This window comes from Vanellus vanellus (assembly GCF_965231255.1).
Source record: "Vanellus vanellus genome assembly, chromosome: 2".
Lineage (NCBI taxonomy): Eukaryota > Metazoa > Chordata > Aves > Charadriiformes > Charadriidae > Vanellus > Vanellus vanellus.
This window is the reverse complement of record NC_138906.1, coordinates 59,492,812-59,514,372: the sequence shown is the minus strand read 5'-3', so window position 1 is coordinate 59,514,372 and position 21,561 is coordinate 59,492,812. Positions and strand designations below refer to the sequence as shown.

Below are 21,561 nucleotides of genomic sequence, written 5' to 3'. Positions count from 1 at the left end.
TTTGTTTCATATGTCCACAAGCATTCTGAAAAGACAAGCTGTACGCTTATAATTTTCCTTTTCTTACCAGGTTTAGATTTCTGCTTTGCAATCTGCCCGTGACTGGTAAATGTTGCTGTGGAGCCCGGTATAACTGTTCTTTCCTCTAAATCAGACTCTGGGATTGTAGTACAGCCACCTAGTTGAAAATGGAAGAACCTTAATGTGGTGTTTATGTAACAAAACAAATTCACCAGTGCATAATTTATCACCTCCTTTCCTTAATTAACTGACGGGAATATATAAAACTGAATAGTCTTTACTTTCACTTCACAGAAATGTTTGTTAAAGAAACCTCTTACCAGTTTTTAGAAGGCTGATTTCCCCTTAATGACTCCTCTCTACTACTTACGCTGGTTTGAAAAAAGTTTGAATGTTTTAAGACCACAGAATATGTAAAGATGGTTCCACATAAAAGATACAATAATGTGATTTCTGTTAAAGATTAGATTACGGGGAGACAGTGTTGTAATAAAAGTAATTAAATGTGAATGAAATAACTTTACAAAGTCAACAAACCTTACGAAGACTGTTAGCTTGCCACACAGAAAGACACGATGATATTTTTTGGATGGGCTACTAAACACAGTATTTTTATTACTTAGTGCTAGAGATTCGAAAACACAGGGACACTTTCACTGTCCAGTAACACACTGCACTGGCAATGCCTTACTCGAGTGATTTTAGGACGCATGGCATAATAGATTCATTGTATTTTGCAATGTTGCTTTCTCAGTAGTTCATTAGAGAACACAATGACTTATAGCTTTCTCTTCAAACATGTTTAAATGCCTATCTTTAAAACCGGAAGAGTGGGATAATCTAGTAGTAGTATCACCTGAAGACAGCTGCAGTAGCTTGCAGTGGAATAGGCTGATGTAAATTTATTTCAAAAGAGCTGTGATCAGGACATTGGAGGATGTGTCACTATTCCACAGCAAAAACATGGCCTGACAAGTAAGTGCATTGCCAACAATATAGTACGCAGCTGAACTGCACCCCTTTCTCATAGCCCTCCGAGGATAATCACTAGCAAGCAAACACATCCATGCGCTTATCTATTGTATTCTGAAAGCACATGTTTATAAACAGCGCATCAACTCCCAACTGAGCGCACGGACTTTTCACCTTTATGTCAGAGTTGTTCTATTTTGAAAAAATGTTCTACTCCAGACCCCATAAATGGTGTATCCAATTTGCAGCAACCCAGGCTATTCTCTCCTTACAAACTAAATGAGTAGAACAGCTGTTAAAAATAAGGTCCCATCCCCAAGCAGAAGAGCTGCAGTTTCCACAGCAGTTTCAGAAGCACTGGCAAAGCAACGCGTGATGTCCTGCAGAAATGTACCACACCGTACAGCCAGGGTAAAGCATGGCAGATCCAGTGAATCCTCTGAAAACACTCATTCCTACCAGATGAAGCACTGATACAGCACATCCTTTGCTCCTAAGGAAGAGGAAAGACACAAGCTACTGTATTCCAGATACACCCTGACAGAAAGTATAAGATGCAGCATGGGTTTTATGTTTGATTTAGAGCAAGCAAATTTTTTTCAGTTAGAAAGGAAGGTTAGGAGTGAATGCATCAGCAATGTGCAAACTTATGACCCGAGACAACTTCAGCTATTTAGGGTACCTGCTATGAAACTGAAGGAACAAATGGGAAATCAGAAAAACGTCGTCATGTTAAAATACTGTGACACTGGGACAATGCATGACGTTGCATTAAATATAAATGTACGTACACCCTGAATGAAAATAAATATCAGTAAACTAATACTTCTGTTCCCATTTGCAAACTGGGACTAAAATGTAAACTATGAGATTCGATGAAATGGAAACCACTGCTTTAAAAGTCTTTATATCTTTAGATATTTTTCATTCTTATTCTTCAGATAAAATATACCCTATTAAGCAGTAATCTGTAAATATAGGACACAAAACTAAGGTTTCTTGCACAAAAGAACTATTAAGAATGGCATGATACATTTTAAAAGGTTTTATAACATTTTCTAATAGCATGAGTGAAAATTTGCCTGAGTCAATTAGCATCTATTGAATTTCTACATGGAAATAAAAGAACTTTTACAACGTTCATTCTAAAATCTGAAATTCAGTAACTTACATAGCCTTGAAAATTGGTGGCTTTTGATGCCAAAATACTTCATTAGTCATCAATGCTGGTCGTAACTGAATATGAGTCAGAAAAGGTCTATTTGCCCTTAAGTACAACACACTACTTGCTGAAAGGAAACAAAACTTCCTGCTCTTGATTTGGATGAGAGAGATTCGTTAAGATTTACTTGTCATCTGATACTATCAGAGACAATTAAAATTAAAAGCAAAATTCACTTCTTCCATAACTTTATTTTCTTGACAGAATAGCGAGGACTGAAATGTTACTAATGATAGACTACTTTATATACAATGAAAGTGTAGACAAAATACACAGTATTAATAGTATCAGCATCAATATTAATAATAATTTCTTACTTTTGCAACAATATTAATAACTGTTTTCTATTAATTGTTTTTTAAATAGTGTTGTTTCATAAAGACATTCCATGTGCTGACAGCACTGTTCGCAGTGGGGCAGGATTTCACCAGGACTCTTCCACCAATAATTATTTAAATGAATGACCAGAAAATAAAGCAATATAATAGTGATATTGTTAGTCTTTTGAGGCAATGAGGCTTACATGATCAAGGTCTTTGTGCCCCCGCATTTCTACCTTATACTTTTAATATCATTATTACCCTCTAACTGAAGAAACTAGTAGAATTTGCTGAACTATGTCCCCTAGCTTGTTCAGATGCTCCAATAGGCAGAGGTACCCATCCTCAAGATAACGATGGACAGCCTCAACAACCTGCTATGATTCCACAGAGCAAAGACCACACTAAGACAACCGTCACACTGAAAGAACCAAAACATTCAAAGTAAATTATAAACATTCGGTAGACTAAAATTAAACTCGATAAGGCACAAATATACACCACTGAATATAATATTTAAACCACAGTAGACCAGGATTTTGCATTTTAAAAGCATTTTGCAACTCAGAAGGACTGCTATCTAAAAAAAAAGAACCTTTCCTGCTAGGGCTCTCAACTTTTTAATTTCATACTGCAGGGGTTCTTCTCAGGGTATCTACTCTGACTTCTCTGGGTAGAGACTAACAGAACTTTTATTTTAAGTATGAAAACCTCTTTGAATTGTTGTATATCTCTCTATAAATTTCAAAAATTATCCACTGAATATCCATTTTAGCAAGCATTTAAAATGTACCTGGAATCCTAAAAGGAATCACAGCAGCAGAATAATTCCCATTCATTGATAATTAAGTGAATAGTACAAATCAGAAAAGTGAAATATTTAAGGAAAAAGGGGGAAAAGAGAGGCAGGAATAGTAGTACATAAATCTACACACTGGAAATGATCCAAGTTGAGAAGTTCTCCAGATGTCAGTCTGTAAATATTGCTTCGTAAAATGAATTTCCCCATTAATTGTTGGCAGGAACAACATCTAGAATATGTTATTACATTTGACCCATTCTTTCCCCCTTTTCTGTGTAGCTAAATTCTTGTCTGACATCACAGATCTTTTATCAGTTGTGATAAATCCAAGAAAGCAAGCTTTGGTCAGCAAAACTGTTTGATAGGGTACAACACGCATAAAATTACACTCAAGCTAATTGTGAACTTTGTTCACCAAAGGAAATGAGACTTCTCTTGTTTATTTTCACTACATCTGTTTTTGTAACACATTTGGTTCTTAAGTTGGAAAAAGACACCCACACCCAAAGGAAACATAAACATATAATACATATTGAACAAAAATTAAGTACTGACAGTTTTCCTACAGGTTCCATCACCATGTTTTTACACATTTTTAACATGGCTCTAAAAGTTGAAAAACAGGAAAACAAAAGTAGTATACATCTAAAAAATGAAAAGGCACGTTGAGGGAAAGACTATTTGGGTTTCCTCCTTCTCTTCCACTCAATCACAATCTAAACTACACATAAAGTTTCCATTTTCCTCTGAAATTAACTCTTGTAGAGTCTACAGAAAGAAGGAAAAAAAACTTCCTGAGCAGTCTTTGGTGGCAAGAGAGTCAATATGTGACCAGGAAGCTCTCTAAATAGCAGCTTTTGTCATCCACATGTATACCATTATAAAATGGAGATAATCTAAACAGCAAAATTATTTCATAAAGATTTCAAAACTATATGCAAAAACCACATTCAGCTGGGTTTTTTGTGCTGTCCGTAATCTTTAGGGAACTTCATACTAAAAAATGCAGTCTAAGTCATTAGAGATTATTCTCCCTAAAACAGCGTTAGTCAATTACTTCTACTGATTCTGCTAGCTACCTTTATTCAAGTCCTGTAAATTTTATTAGGATTTGCCCATTGGACAGTAACTTCTGCCCATTGGAAATTAACTTGCCTGTTGAAGTAAACACTGCATGCAAGCTTTGTAGACAGTGCTACTGCTGCTTTCTAGTAAAATCTATAGAAGAAAACAACACATATTTGAGTGTACGATGAGGTCCAGGGAACATTTATTCACATACTGGGTCTGGATTAGAGTCTGTCATTTAAATAGACACATTCCAGGAATGCAAGCATATTTCCATTGTAGAGTGGGAGGAGAGGGGAGAGAGAGGGGAGAGAGAGGGAAAAACATAGGGGTTTTTTTCCTAAATGGGTGTCTAATAATGAACACGGTTACAATTGGCAGTAGAAAACAGCCCAGGTTTAGTTCAGATGTTCACTAGCAAAATGTAGAGTCACAAATTAATCAGTTATAGATTTCAGAACATAGCACTTAAGTCGAATAGTGTGGCTACAATTGTGAAGTCACAAAAATCCATTGTTTTTTGCCTGATTTGACACTACCAAATTCAATGAAATGATGGAACATATTTCTGTATTGCATTCCATTAGAATAATAAATTAATGAAAAATCATACCAACTGAACATGCAGTCCAAGGTCACTGAAGATCATCAAAATATATTTTCAATGGAAGTACACAGAGACATACCAGACTGTTGTTCTGTTGTTGTTTTATTGAAATGTTTTTTAGCAAAACTTCCAGTTCATCAATTCCATAGCTTGTTCTATTGCTGCCACTATTTGCATTGAGAGCTATGCAGAGATGATTTGCACCAATTGTGTGGCTTCTGTTTAAGCTTGTAGCACGTTCAAATATGAACGTGCCTGAATTCATAAAATCTTGACTTGAGAAGTTCAGGGTATTTTGGCAGTATAACCTCTTTATGGGAGCAACTATGCTGTTTAAACTGTCAAATTGTCTTGGCCACTCTTCCAGGATGAGGTTCAGTGCACGTGGTATGCAAATCACATGAACGGCATTGGGAAACGCATTGCTAAGGACAGATCTAACAGCTGTTTTCATTAAAGAAGCATTATTGGACATTCAGCCAAGAACACAATCAAAATCAACATTCAGTAGTACCCTTACTAATGCAGGACTGAGAATGCAGTAACATTAAACTACATAATGCCATTCAATATCTACCAAAAGTCATTTGTTACTCACTATGAACAAAGGACGAATGATAACAGTCGTGCTTCGACCACATAAGTATACTGTTCCACCCAAAAACTATTCACCTGATGAGCATGGACTAGCTGAAAAACATGCTCTGTGTTCTGGTATGTGTTGGGAGAGGTAATTGTTACTGAGTTTTGTACTGCTTGGAGGACTTCCATCTGCCTTTATGTAACAGCATTAAAAAAAAATCAGCTTATAACACGAAACTTTCAAGGGGAATATCAACTCTTGACAAACACCATAACCACAAAAATCACTGTATTTTTCAGTCTACACTGCCTCACATAACACCTGGTGTTTTTTGTTGACTGGGTCTCACATCCTCTTCCCCATATATAGTATACCACTAAGTGTAGCTTTCGTTTAGAATAACTGGAAAAGGTTTTCTTTCAAAATGCTTAAATACAGCAGTAGCAGAAGTTATAGAATATACTGTCATCAACACATTTTCAGGACATTCTTCATTCAGTAATAAACACAATTTCATGCTAACCTTTTGGGAAGCAAGAGGAACGTGCAAGGGTTTTGTCATTATTAGTTCTGGCTTACGTATATAAATTTATTTTGTGCACATAAATATACGCATATATGTTTTGGGATATATATGAGAAATATATAAAGAATTTTATACCAAATATTTTGTTTTCAGTAAGGCATTCTTCCAGTTCTGTAGAGCTTGTATTTATTGCATTGTTTCAGTAATGCACAGTGGTAAGGAGGCTACTAGATCTTTTGACTTTCTTACTAATTTACATCAAAAACTTACATAGGTAAGTCTCCCTTTGATTAACACTTTCCTAATTATTTTTCCTAAAAGTGTATTCAAATGAATTTCTAATGTCAGTTCTGGTTTCTATCTGCCAACACACCCCAAGAGAACACCTGAAAGTCAACGTCCAGAGCAGCTGGGATCTCCAGAGCATGTTTCTCAAAAAAAAGTTCACGATATTGTCTTTATGTAGCCTTTAAGCATTCTTCAGTGTACACTGAAAGGAGACAGACTAAAATTGACTGTTGTAACCTTGATACCAAACCCTCCTGGTATTCATCATCCTAAAAAGTTTAGAGAAATGTTTTGCTCCTATTCCCATTTAAAACACCTAATTTTCCTGGAGCACATATATGAAGCATTTTTCAAGCTGAAGATGCAAGCATGCAGACACATATACAGACATTATATATTTATGCATGTATGTATACACACACAAATTTTGGACTTACTAGCAAAGAAAGAGTAAGTCCTCATTCCCTGCAGTCAGAAGTTGAAGACACAGTAAATGTTTATGGCATGGTTTGCAGTTTTGTAACCTATGAGTTACAAAAGTGTTCTGTCACACAACCATACTGCAAGACTTTCAAGGTGACAATTCTTCGACTGGTTAAGAGGACCAGACAACTATTTACCTTCAAGGAGACTGAGGTACATTGACATAAGCAAAACACTGTTTACAAGTTCTTAACAACAAGAGGAAGCTCAGTAATCCAGGTTAGTGAAAAGGACCTTTTTGTCCCAACTGTGAATGTGAAATAAAAGACAATGCAATTTGCTGCATGAGGCCTGGCTGTGCAGGGTCTTTTGGATGTTTGCGACAGCCTTGATGGAACACTAGTCAGACAGAAACAGTGAATGAAGGGCTAATTCAGATCAGAAATTGAGTGAAATCAAAGAAAAAGCTTTTGAGATGTACACTAATGCATGATTTTGGGCAAGAGAATAGAATACAGGAACAAACACTACTGACATCAGATAAATATCAGATATACTGTGGCTAACAGAAGCCAGTGAACTAGTAACCGATATTCAAACGTAGGTACTGAAGGATATATGCTTCTAAGGCAAAATTGAAGTGGTAGAGTAATACTTCACAGCACTATTGTGACGGGCTACTGAAAGAGTATTGGTCAATTTGGAAAAGGGTTATAAAGTAGTTTAATACCAAAAATGTCGAATTTTAGCAACAGAATATCAAGATCAGATTTCAATAGCAATTGCAGTTGCTTTAATATTATGAGAGGCATTATTGTCATCAAAAACGACGGTGAGATGAAAACAAAAGAAGATAGAAACCCCACAGAAATAATTAAAGGATGATAAAAGAAAAAGGCTCTAGAGTGATGACCAGGAAAAAGGTGAATGCAATTCTGCAATCTACCTGACAATATTACAAAGAAGGATCAAGAAAGAAGTCATACGATTGAACAAGGCACTGGTAAGACATCTGGAACACTGTGTTCAATTCTTGTTACCACGTTCATGACAGATTAAATAAACGTGGAAAAATTCAGCTGAAGGTTACTAAGATCATATAGGAATCACCTACCTTAGAGACACATGAGCACATGACCAGTCTTGCTTAGCTAAGAGGACTAAAAATGGAACAGGCTGATCTTTACCAATAATGCAATTAGGCCAGAAATCCTTAGGGTGTGGCAAAATAAAAGACACTCTTAGAATTGATCATAAATTATTTTTTACTTGAAACTAGGTTTCTGGATTCCAAGAGAGTAAGGGCTTTGAACAATCCCTGAACAGGAACTGTGCAGGTAAACAATTGTATTTACGAATGGGACTAAATTACCTTATTCTAACACAGAGGTGGAGTTTCTGAACCAGGAATTACTTTTCTTCCTTTCTCCCTCCCCTCCATCCCTCCAAATAGAAGTTATAGGGAATACAAGACAGCATAGATATAGATCTATCTATTAGTATTCTGAAATTATTCAGTTTTCTGTTATCTATTTATGAGCAGTTATCTAATCATCAGGACACTAATGAATTACTATTCTCTATTTATCTACCAATATTTTCACAGCATTCAAAGTGAACATGAGACACCACCAAAAATAGGCTACCTGGCTACTTTAACCAGCTGTAAGAAGTAAACCATTAGTTCACAACAGAAAATAAAATATGTAAAGATTCTGGGACCAAAGTATCACTGAAAATATTTCATAAAAAACCCCAAACAGCAGTGATACTGTAAACACTTAAAAACTCTAGTTCTGACAATTCCGGTTCCCAAAAGTATTTGGCAAGCACACTTACTCAATTTACCTTCAGAGAGACACTGGACTATAAAATATAAAATGCCAAGTGCTGAAATTTAATACAAGTAATCAGACATTGTATTTTTAAGAGGGTAACGAACTAGCCTCTGCTCTTCTTTATCTCCAGATACTACTTGGAAATAAGCAACTCAGTGATGAAATAAACATGGATACAAGTATCCTCTTTTAATGTTATTGAAATAAACCAAATAAACATTTATCTGGTGCCTTTCCAAGATAAACAGCATATAGATCCTTTGGGCAACAGGAGTCAGGGAAATCAAAGTATTCAGAAGAGAGAATGAGAATTCTCTTTTTCATAACGAAGTTCCCTTCCACACTTGAAATGCAACCTTTGCTAAAAATATTTGCTTTTCTGTTAATTATATCAAAGATCGCACTTTGTTTTCATTTATTGCAAATTTCTGCTTTCTCAATTGTACCCAGATTGACTTGACCATAACACATAAAACCTGAGTAATATTTGATTTCTGTAGTCTAAAAAAAAATCACTTTTACTTAATGACTAACTATGATTTTTATTAATTGCACTAGGAGCCTAAGAACAAATCAAATTATAATAACCTCTCTTTGCTCCAATACTGCAATAAGAAACATACGTTACTTCTATTTACTTTAATCCATCTACTATTTAATACTTCGTTTACAATATACTCCACTGACCAAATAAATTCAAGTATTATTTTGTGTTAGCTCAACCTTTTATGACATTAAAATCTCTGGGATTGATTTTAGGAGGAATCAAAAAAGGCAACTTGGCTCCATTTAGTATCATAATGCCACTCAATTAATCTAGTTTATCTGGAGGAAACGAGCACAGAACTGTCCATAATACTTTAAAATTGCATCTTATCCTGCAGACAGAATTTTTTCCTTTGCTAAGAACTTCCTATTCAGCAAATTTTACTCTACAAACTGCATAGAATTTCATTATTTCACTAGTACCACACTATGTGTGTAAATCATGCAATTTTACTAACATCAATAGTGTTCAAATGTTATGAAAATGATAGAACTGAAAGATAAAAGTGATGTTCCATTACTGAGGTTACTTTGCAACTTTATTCTTGTTTAAGAATGAAAGACTTAATTCATAGAAGCAAACATTTTGTATAGTATCTTGTGCAAGAACTTTCAGAAGTAGCCAGGAGACTGGTGTGATTCACGTGATAAACCTTAAAGAGAACCAACTTTACAAAGCTGCCAAATACCTTTCCACCAAAGACAAGGTATCTGAAGATAGGAGAAACCACGCTCCCAAAACCCTCTATTAATTTGGGAGAAACTTGGACCTGAACTTTTCAGAGAGAAGGGAGAGACTCAATTTGGCTAATGTCATCAAATGAATTACATCCACTAGAAGATAATGGATATTTAGGGAGAACTGTGTTCAAATCCAACTTGCTTTTTTTCGTAAAAAGCAAGGTCTGTTTTTACAATAAAATGCTATGTCTGAAACAAAGTGGCTTTTTATACAGGAAGGCACAGGATTAACTGTTCTGTTTCATCTTATTTAAAAGCTGACATTGCTGCTACTGTCCAAGATGATAAATAAAGTAAGTGACAGAGCAAGTAGAATACAGACATGCTCTCAGTCAGCTACTTTTATGCCTTATGCTTATTTTATTCTCTCAATCAACTCTCCAGTCTTTAAGGATCATCCTGTAGCCTGAGTGGGACAAGGAATTACTCATTTTTTTAAAACAATATTTTTGTAACTGTGACTGGATACCCTGAAATCTGCTAAAGTACAAAGTGAAAGTTGTATGACAAGGATAGCCCCTACTTCTCTCCCCCTCCAAATCATATTTTTCTTGGGTTTTTACAACATTAGTACATGCTAAAGAAAGTCTATGTCACATCAAACATAAATCTTGTAATGCATAGTTTAAATAAAACATAATTTAGAAAAGTCTACCTCATCTGCAAGGAAGCTAGACAAAGTAATCTAAAGACTAAAGGTTCAAATATGCTATTCAAAACACAACTAAAAGTATTAGACAAATAACCTGAATCTGGAGAGAAGAATGAATTGAAATGACAGAATTTTATACATTGCTTTGCACAATCACACCAATCAAGAAAAGAGAGGAAACAAGTTTAGTGACGGTTTTTACTGATTTATATAATAGTTTCATGCCTGCATACATCTTTTTTAAAAGTAAAAATATTTCTTTCTCCTCTAGTGATAAAACTGAATCTTACGCTGCAGCTTTACAACTATTTTAAGCCAGTCATGTGAGCCTTCAATAAAATAAGAAGCTCGTTCTATCATCCTATTTTTTGGTCCCCATTATCTCCTCTTTGCTGGCATAAAGGTACACCTGAAGTTTCATCTAGCTGAAAACACAACAGTAAAACTCACAAAGGCTAATCATGAGACTCATTAAATATTTTTTGTAAGGGACCTCTGGAGGTCGTTTAATACAACCTCCTAAGCAGAGCAGTTCCAGTTAGATCAGATTGCCCTGGGACTTATCAAAAGGAGTTCCCAAGTGTCTCCAAAAGAGAGACTCTATCACCTCTCTGAGCAACATGTTCCCGTATTTGACACAGAAAAAGAGATTTTACCATGTTATACATCACAAAAATTCCCAGTGTTCCGATTTCCCTCCACTTCCTTTCCTACTATCATCAGGCACCTTTGAGAAGTGTGAGGCCCCATTTAAGCCTTTCTTTAACAAGTCCTCCATTCTTGAACACGAAAACAGGTCAAAAATAACTCCAGTAATGAAACACAAGTGTATACAGAGGAGGAGGCACTCCATTCCACACAAGTGCAGGACTTCAATACTTCAGCAATAACTAAAACACAGTGTATATTATATGGCATGTCTAAAGAGCAACAGAGTTTTCCCACACTTTGCTTTTGTGCTGGTGGGAAAGCTGGTGACGCAGGACTTGGTGAAAGAGATGTCTTACAGTGGACGTGGTAGCCAAAAAAGGCTCTTGGACATGCAGCAAGAAGAGGGCAGGACTGACTAAAGGGTCTTTGAGATTATTTCATAACATCAACATGAAGTAATGATGTGAAGGAATGGAAGTGTCAAAAGGCTGGAGGGGGGGGGGGGGGGGGGAGAAGCGCGGTTCTCATTTATCCTAGGAAGCAAAATCACAGGCTTGTGTACCATTGCACTCTGATCTTCAAGTGTAACCAAAAATCTCTTCTGGTCAATAATCTTATCTAATATAGACACGCTTCATAACACAACATTTTATGCACAGGAAAAAAAGGCAACATGACTGGGTCTCAGTTTCAATGTTCCTCCTATGATCCACAATGGAAAATATAAATGAGATCTTATGCATAAGAACCTGTCACTTAAAGACAGATTTTGTCACACAATTTGAATTTAGCATTTACTACCTACAGTGTCCACCCTACAGAATTTCTGAAAACTTTCTATATTTTATTAACAAAACATCTGATCCTCTATTTGCCTCAAATATGCCATTTTCCTACAGTGTAGTATGGAAAGATGAACCTTTCCTTAATTGTGACGCTGAAAATTTCAGACTTCCTAAATAGTACAACTTTTTTCTCATTTACAGTGATATTAATCTTTAGGGTTTTTTCCAAGGAGAAATCAGTGACGCTTAAATGATAGATTTATCAATATAGAGGCTTTTCAGCAACAAGCTAGGCTTGTTTATGAAAGCCATAAATAATCTGGTTAGTAATTAGAGCTTCGAACTATAATGAAGAATTTCCCACAGTCTAAACCATGTTTTTGTAGTTTATAACTTCTCTGAATGACATTACACCCATGTATGATGGGCTGGCCCTGGCTGGACACCAGATGCCCACCAAGCCACTCTATTGCTCCCCTCCTCAGCTGGACAGGGCTGAGAAAATACAATGAAAGGCTCGTGGGTTGAGATAAGGACAGGTAGAGATCACTCACCAATTACCATCACGGGCAAAACAGACTCGACTTGGGGAAATTAATTTAATTTACTGCCAATCAAATCAAAGAAGAGGAATGAGAAATAAAACCAAACCTTAAGACACCTTCCCCCTACCACTCCCTTTTTCCCAGGCTCAACTTCACTCCCGGTTTTCTCTACCTCCTCCCTTCCAGTGGTGCAGGGGGATGGGGAATGGGGGTTGTGGTCAGTTCATCACACACTGTCTCTGTCACTCTTTCCTCCTCAGGAGGAGGACTCCTCACACTCTTCCCTTGCTCCAGTGTGGAGTCCCTCCCAGGGGAGACAGTCCTCCATGAACTTCTCCAATGTGGGTCCTTCCACAGGCCGCAGTTCTTCACAATCTGTACCAGCATGGGTCCCTTCCATGTGTCATTTCCACAGGGTGCAGGCTTTCAGGAACAGACTGCTCCAGCGTGGGTCTCCCCCACAGGATCACAAGTCCTTCTAGCAAACCTGCTCCAGCGTGAGCTCCTCTCTCCATGGGTTCACAGGTCCTGCCAGGAGCCTACTTCAGCATGGGCTCTCCATGGGGTCACAGACTCCTTCAGGCACATCTGCCTCCACAGGCTGCAGGTTATCTGCTCCACCATTAACCTCCATGGGCTGCAGGCGAATCTCTCTGCTCCCACACCTGGAGCGGCGCTTCCTCCCTCCCCTTCTTCACTGACCTTGGTGTCTGCAGAGTTATTGCTCTCGCATATTCTCACTCCTCTCTCTGGCTGCAACTGTGCAGCTTTGGGTTGGTTATTTCTCCCCACTTCTTAAATATGTTCTTACAGAGGTGCTACCACTGACACTGATGGGCTCTGCCTTGGCCAGTGGTGGGTCCGTCTTGGAGCCAGCTGGCATTGCCTCTATCAGACATGGAGGAAGCTTCTAGCAACTTCTCACAGAAGCCACTTCTGTAGCCCCCCTGCTACCAAAACCTTGCCATGCAAACCCAATATTCCATGTTAAAGAACTAGACAAAAAGAGCATGCTAGAATCCCTAATTCTAGGCTATAAACACTAATTGCTTTTGAAGGTCAAGTTAAACATCATTTGAAATTGGCTTTTACTGTCTAAAACCATTCTCAAATGAAGTCAGGTTTTTGCAAATGTGGATATGCTTTAAATTATTTGATGGACTTTTCGCTATGAAGCTACTGATTAAAATAGCACCATGGCTGTTGAAGTATAGAAGGAGCAGCAATGTCACTCCTCCTTTACCAGTTGTTTTTAAATTCCACTTCTTCTTTCTACCTCTAGCCACAGCACTAATATAGCATGTATACTTTTCTTCTCTACTTGTACATCACTTGAAAGAAAATAATTTAAGTCCAAATACCTGTATCTGAATAGCAAACCAAAGATGTAACTGTAGTTTGCTGTCATCAAACCTATGATCATTTATATTAACTTGTTTTGACAATGTGTTTTGTCAAAAGTTTATAAACAGCATGAGCAATTTCTTCGTCCCCACAATGTGCGCAATATCTAAAGTTATTCTAAATAGTTTAGAGTCAAACTGACTACAAACACTATTATATATTATCCTCTTTATATCATTAGACAGCAGAAATATTTAATATGAAAAAATCAATTACATCTTTTCGACCGAGTTGGTTTTTTTTGGTCTCACTTGATATCAACTTTTCTCTGACAGCACCAAAATTCCTCCTGACCTCAGTAAGATCTGAATTCCTTCATTAAAAGAAACAACTTGATGGGAGACAATTTCTATTAAAAAAAAAAACACCCAACAAAAAAAAACACAAACCACATACCCCACAAAAAAATCCCACTGTGTAAACATCATGCTATTTTATTTCCTTGCATTAAAAGTCTGTGTTCTTATAAAGAATTTGTTGTATAGCCAAGCTCACAATGTCTGTGGCATTCTGATTCTCTTGCCTACTCAAAATGACTGAAACACACTGTATGTTGTCCTGGCTCCCCTCCACAAAATAAGCTTAGTGACTTCATACACAGAATGACCAAAAGGCAAAGATACATTTCATTGTTAAAAAATGTTCTCTGTCCCTTTGCTTTAATTTGGTCATGTCTAACAATACCAAGTAAAGCAAAGCAATAGTAGCCTGTCTCGATAGTGAAAGAGTTCACATTCTGAATTCAGTGTCCACTCTGATCATGTTTAAAAGGTTTTTAACTTTGACTTGTTCTGAAACTTAAAATTTTGTTCATTATTTCATATTCAACAAACAGTTCTCTACAGGTCAATGTACTTTCCTCCTCATGTAAAATTTATGAAATCAGACCTGGACCTAGAATGCAACACATCCCTCAACACTTTATGAGAACATGACAATACATTGTAGGATTTTTAAAGACTTGAGAAAGCTTATTTTAATTGAGCACTCAATTCAACGCATGCTCATGAAGTTTTCTGCTATGTATAATTAACCACCATTTCACAAATGGACTCGAGAATAACTTTAAATATAAGATAAAGTGATTAAATTATTATTTTTATGAAGCACTATAACATTTACATTAAGACAGTAGCTGTATTTCCTTCATGTATAGAAAAAATATTTGTTAGAAATACTGAACAAGAAACTCCATTGACTGAGTATAGACTTTCTCTTTCCAAACGACCCAGAACTAAAAGAGAAATTGGAAAAGACATTGTCTAGATAATGATTTGCCTAAATAGAGTTACTGAAATACAGATTTAGTTTCCGTTATGTAGTCAAACAGCCTGCAGGTATAATATCTTCAGCTGGCACCAAGCTTAATGCTTTTTTATTGATCTGCTCATAGCTTAAGTGCACAAATAAGGATATGGACTGTTAAACAATTCTTGTTATCTATCACTGATTATGGAAATATAATACATCTTGCAGCAGCATGTGCACTTTCTCCAACATGAAATGCTACTTACAGCAGACTGTTCATTTTATCCTGTGAACTCTCTAACACTTGTGGTATTTTTTGTTCACCAGCTAAATGGCTGAATTTGTTAAGCACCAATTACACTACAGGCCCTCCCTGTTACAGCCTATGGTGTAAGCAACAACCTACCATTAGATTATTTGTATTTATTTGTACATTGCATTTGATGCAACTCAATTATAACTGTAATTAGCAAGGTACATTCAAATTCTTTGTATTTCTTGTCTTCTCCAAGAGATACTTAGCTCCTCCTCATTTGAAGATTTCAACAACAAAAAAATACTAGGGGAAATATTATATTTCAAGTTCACATTTTGTGGCAGTTGCTAAAGTCAGTCTTTGCAAAGGGTTTGGTACAGCTATTAAGACTATAAGCTAACCGTTTCCTACTTGGTGCTCAGTAGGAATTAACAGAAATTAATCAACGTAATTTTCATATTTTCTTTATACTTTTATCTCTGTACTTGTCATGAAGACTGCTGCCATTGCCACTAAGCTACAGGAAAAAATGAGCCTTTTGCAGTCCTCTAATTTTTTTTTCCTCCCAGAACATAATTGGGTATTTGTGGTTTCCTTTCTACTAATACCAAATCTGCAATGGGCTAAAAATATCTTCTGTACTTTACTTTTCATCCAAACACTGAAAGAAGACCCACCTGAAGTGAATTCAAACTCTGAAGGTACTTTTAAAAGTCCGCTTCACAGTTCGCTCTCGTCCGTTCTGCTAAGTCAGAAGGTTAGCAACCACTACATGAATACAAGTAAAACAGTAACATACAGTACTGTCAAGTAAACAGGAGAAATCCTGACTAAATTAAGTTAATGGCAAAACTCCCAGCAACTTCAATGGGGCCAGGATTTCACCCTTATCTTGTTGATCAAAACAATTATTTCACTGTTCAGAAGGACCAGACTGCTGTACCTGCCAAGAATTTCTTAATGCAACCTACCATGGTGAGTCTAATTGTATATACCTCTATAAGTATTCCTTTTTCATTCTACCAAGGTACACTGTTGACTTGCCAAAAATACTACAACATAACCAAACAGCATCCGCAACAAAGATCTTTCTTTCATCTTCTTAAAGAGCCAGATGTAGTAAAGCTCTTCTTAGCATAACCTTACCACTGGTCTGCAAAGGAATAACTATCACTACTTCATCACCAGTTATCAACCACTGACGTTCATAGCTGCTGAAGTGGCATACCTACATTAAAAAGGAATTATTTGAACCAAGAAATGAAGTACTTTCTTGTTTTGACAATGCTGTGTTGCAGAAAGCTTCCTATTTTTCAGTGAATCACAAAGTACACACTTCAAGGAATATCTTCTACATAGCATGGACCCAAATTCAGAGTAGACTAACCATGACTAGTGTAACTGAACATCTCATATTTCTTCACAGGGTTTACAATATACACTGCAACTACACTAACCAAAATGATCTCATGTATGCGCAATTCAATAGCCAGAGAGAATCAAGTTATCCACATGAGTATCAATTTTACACTAAACTAGAACAAAACTCTGTTTTTAATGTGCTGCAAAGATGGCCAAAAACAAAGGCTCTCTTTTGACACAGATACCAGTACTTTTTATTTGGAAATATTTGAGAAATCTGTTGTAAGACCGTAGAACAAGCATTTTCCCTTGATAAGTAATTAAATGAAATAATCAAGCAGAACTGGTTAATTTGTTCTCCTCAGATTGGGGAAGTATTGCAAAGTATTAATTCTGCAAATACAGTGCCTTTGTAGTGAAACGGGGCAGTTGTTTACTGCCACAGCCATCATAAGAACCTGTCTTACTTCCAGAAGGACTTTTAGGATAGAATCACAGGAGCATAGGAAAATCCTGTCTATAACATGGGATATGGCCCATGCTAGATCTTAACCTCTTTAATCACCTCACCATATCTGGCTGGAATCTACTTTACATTACTTCGTACAATTTCCTTCATCTCAACAATTTATGGTAGAATGTAATCAGACCCAGGATATCTAACATAATTTATTCCACTAAACTTCAATCTCCTGTGTAACTCCTGTAACATTATTGCCTGGTTTATCCATGACCTGACTCAAATGAGAATGTCAGTTTATAACTTCATTTAAGTATCCCTGAACAAGAACGCAATACCCCTAATGACTACTCTGGTTACAAGACACTCTCTCCATTTTAGAGAAGACAAAGCCCAGGAATTACTAATTCATATCTATTTAAATAGATTTTAAGATTGGAAGGAAACAGTCCGATCATTTAGCCAGACTTTACTCTGAAACATCCTTCACAAATTCCTATATGTAACTCAAGCATACATTTATTTCTAAGCTGCTTTCAAGAATGTCACCAGCAATTATTTTTACTTAAAAAAATCCCCAGTTTTGAATGAAAAATTGATTTGAAAAAAGTGCTAAAAGAAACACATGCTTATCAGTACTGATACAGTTTTAAGATAATTGTGAAAGAGTTCTCAGTGCAGCTATAAAATTTAATATAGTTCAGCACCGCACAACTTACATTAAAAAAGGTTGTTCATAATATTTATTACCCTCTAGTTGCACTATTTCTGTTCAGCCATCCATTTGAATTGAGGCATCCTTCATCATCCATATACATCAGACCTTCTCTTTGATCTCTAATGGTAAATTTAAAGGTTGAGTAAATGTTCTTTGAAACACAGAGTGTGGCACAGCTGCTTATTGTTACATAGAAGACAGTAGGTCATTAAAATTGAAACTCGATTAATACAGTGGAACATCCCCCTAATCATATCCAACTTTGAAGTAATACCCCTTTCGGTGATATCTCTAATTTACAGTTAACTACTTTTCTTCAAGTGGAATAACAGTCAGGCTTTGGTTAAGGTCAGAATTAATAAAGTGCATCTTTCATCAAAAGACAGAGAGTTATTGGCAATGCACCCTGCTGTGGTATCTGCACTTACAACACCCAACAGATATGTAACCTATCACATTAATCACATGAAACTCATCAAACCTGTGGGTTTTACCAGTTTGCTGAAGGTTTTTATAAGTCTGCACTAAAGTACTTTAGCATTAAGTAGTTAACTACATGTTACTTTTTCACTAGTGCTTTAGCAACATTCTAATTACTAGAGGGTGAGCTAAATCTTTGCCTCAATGTGTAATTGAATCAAACCAAAACCTTTGGGATTTGAGTTTATGTAGCTTTTCACTTTTGCTTGCCCCCTTATCACCACTGTGGTTCAGCCAGTGACACAATTAGGGGGAAAAAAAAAAAAAAAAAAAAAGAACAGTTTTAAAGAATTTTCAAATCTGCCAGTGTCATGAAGCACCTCATGTTTTATTTCATTACGTTTTCCAGCTCACATACCAGATCAAAGTGTTAGAAATGGATGAATCTAAATAAACATGGGGCAAGGAAAACATTAATTTATGGACCTTCACCTACCATATGAATATTAGATGAACTATCCATACCAGATGCATGAGCAGACTAACAGCTGACAGCTCACAAGAAGTGGAACAGTCATAAACACGACTGGTCTTCCAAAATGTTATCGTTCTTTAAAAATTAAGAAAAAAAAAAAATCTGCAAGTTCAATATTGATGATGCATAACTTTGTAACAATGTCAGGCATTCAGATTCAGGAAGATGTCACCCTTTTTCTCCCTAAGAAAAAGCCATCAATACCATGGGGATGCAATTCACAAGGTAGCTACTGAGGAGCTTTACTGCAACCAGATCTGCATCCTATCTGAGTTCGAGCTGATCACTCAAAAAAAACAAAGGGAAAGAAAATAAAAAGGAGGAAATTGAGAGAGTTTCTAGGCCTCATTGTCTGCCACCAATAACCAAAGATGCTACCTTAAAACGCCACTATTTTAATCTCAGGCTGATATGCAAGGCTATGAGCTACGCTTGCTGAGGCACAAGCTGTGCCCTATGCTCACTAAAACCCAGCCTGTCCAATCACATCTACCTCCAAGTCTGGGGATCCAACCACCCAGAGGCAGTGAAAACCGCCCTGCATTGCCAGATGGATCTGGCTGCGTAATAAGTTCCCTGAAGTCCAAAAGCTCTCTCTCAAATTGGTGTAGTTAACCTCAGGGAATTATTCATTAATTGCAGTGCAGTTTTCCGTTGTAGCAAAAAAAAAAAAAAAAAGTATTAGAACAGACAACCCTGGCTCTCTGAAACTCACAACCTAAGAAAAATTTAGCTAAACTTACTATAAGATTGTTGTAATTTTAAGCTTTTTTATCATGTAGTTATGCATTTTAAAAATAATTGATATTCGTACATGAGCTGTAGGCATTTGAAGAGCGTAATTAGCTCTGCAGTTTGGATGACATTACTTTTACTTTCCAGTCCCTATCTAGACAAGACTACCGCACAATTACAGTGATTGTCTACTTTTCTTAAGTACCACCATGGTAAAGCATATCCATCCACAAAAAGGTGGTATAGAATTTTTCATGCTTAGACTAAGATCCAAGGCAATTTCTGCTTCAAATGTGAAAGCCACTCTTTTACCTACTAAAGTTAAAAGACCTTTAAAACCATTTCATTTTGTTTCAAAAAAAGCGTTGGGAACTGTTCTGTGTGCAACTTAAAACCAGCTGTACTTTGCAAATAAAAACTTTCCAAGTGCCTGGCTCTCTGCAGATTTTTGGCAAATCTATTTGAAAAATTGAAAACTGGGAACCTGAGCCAAAGCTTACTGCAGTCTATGGAAAAACTCCCATAGATTTCATCAGGATTTGGATTAGGCCCTAAAAAAGTCTGAAGTAATTGAAAAATCAGTTCTGCATGTACAAAATACAAAATTTTCACTAGGTTTAGATTTATTAGACTCCTTTATGGTAATGTGGAAGAGCAAATACATTATAAGCAGTGTTAGTGATGTACATCTAGTTTTGCACTGTTAATTCACCACAGAGTTCCACAGACACATACATGTTACTTACACTGCCTACATAGTAAAAAGGATGAAATCAATCCCACATACACAAACACCCTTACTTCATTTTAAAAATACCTGAACATTGACAAAAAACATTAATACCATCAGAGCTCGAGTGATTTTTTTTTTTTTTTAAACTGAGGACCAAACGAAATACGAAGAGTTTCCCTTCAAAAGCTGTAAGCCAAATTCAGTGATAACAAAAACAAAATAATGCAAATAACTATCTCATTCTGGGCAGACATGCTCAGAGCAGCTTAGAATAATGTCATACTAGCAATTTCAGCTAAGATGCATCTAATTTATGGCAACATAAGAGAAGAGTCAGCTTTACTCAACCTAAATGTGACAGAAAATAAAGAAAAGTAGCAAATGCAAAACAAATGTTTTGTGGTACCTGAAATAATGGCCACAACATCTCCTGATGTGTAAACAGTTGCATCTCTGCTGACTACAGGATGCTACTTCCAGTCAGAAAAAACTGAATAAGCCATTAATCTTGACATATTCTGGCTTGAGCTATATATGTTAAAAGAAATATTTACAATCCACTTAAGAGAAATGTTGCACACATATATAAAAGAAAGGGGGGGGGGGGGGGGGGGGGGAGAAGGCTCCCAAAGAACCTGTTTTCAGCATTTTAAGAAAGGAGGGGTGACCTGGAAATTATTTTCCACCACTCCCACTTCCTCCTTCTGTAATACCTGTCCCTCAATACCTTTTTGTGGATGGATACACTTTGCCATGGTTGTACTTAGAAAAGTAGACAATCACTGTAATTTTGTGGTAGTCTTGTCTAGATAGGGACTGGAAAGGAAAAGTCATGTCATCCAAACTGCAGAGCTAATTATGCTCTTCGAATGCCTACAGCTCATGTACAAATATTGAGGCACTCCATCATATAGGTTGTTCTTGAAACATCACAGGAAACCAAAACTTAAAGGAACCAAGGGAAACCTGCTAAGTGGAAATTCAAAGTATGATTGGACATACAAGACTGACTCCCCATTAACAGCATACCTTAAATCAAAGGATTATGCTACATAAATAAAGCCAAACTTTAATAAAAAATAGATTATATATTACAGCCT

General features: G+C 36.5%; 1 protein-coding gene across 1 annotated transcript in view; it reads right to left on the bottom strand.

The window, feature by feature from the left end:
* The window catches only part of BBS9 (Bardet-Biedl syndrome 9), a gene marked incomplete at both ends in the record, with an annotated part of 316,065 nt that overhangs the window by 121,683 nt on the left and 172,821 nt on the right, over positions 1-21,561 (bottom strand). The window contains one exon of the mRNA XM_082499654.1: positions 68-178. Coding sequence (XP_082355780.1) covers positions 68-178 — 111 coding nt within the window. The remainder of the gene's footprint in view (positions 1-67; positions 179-21,561) is intronic.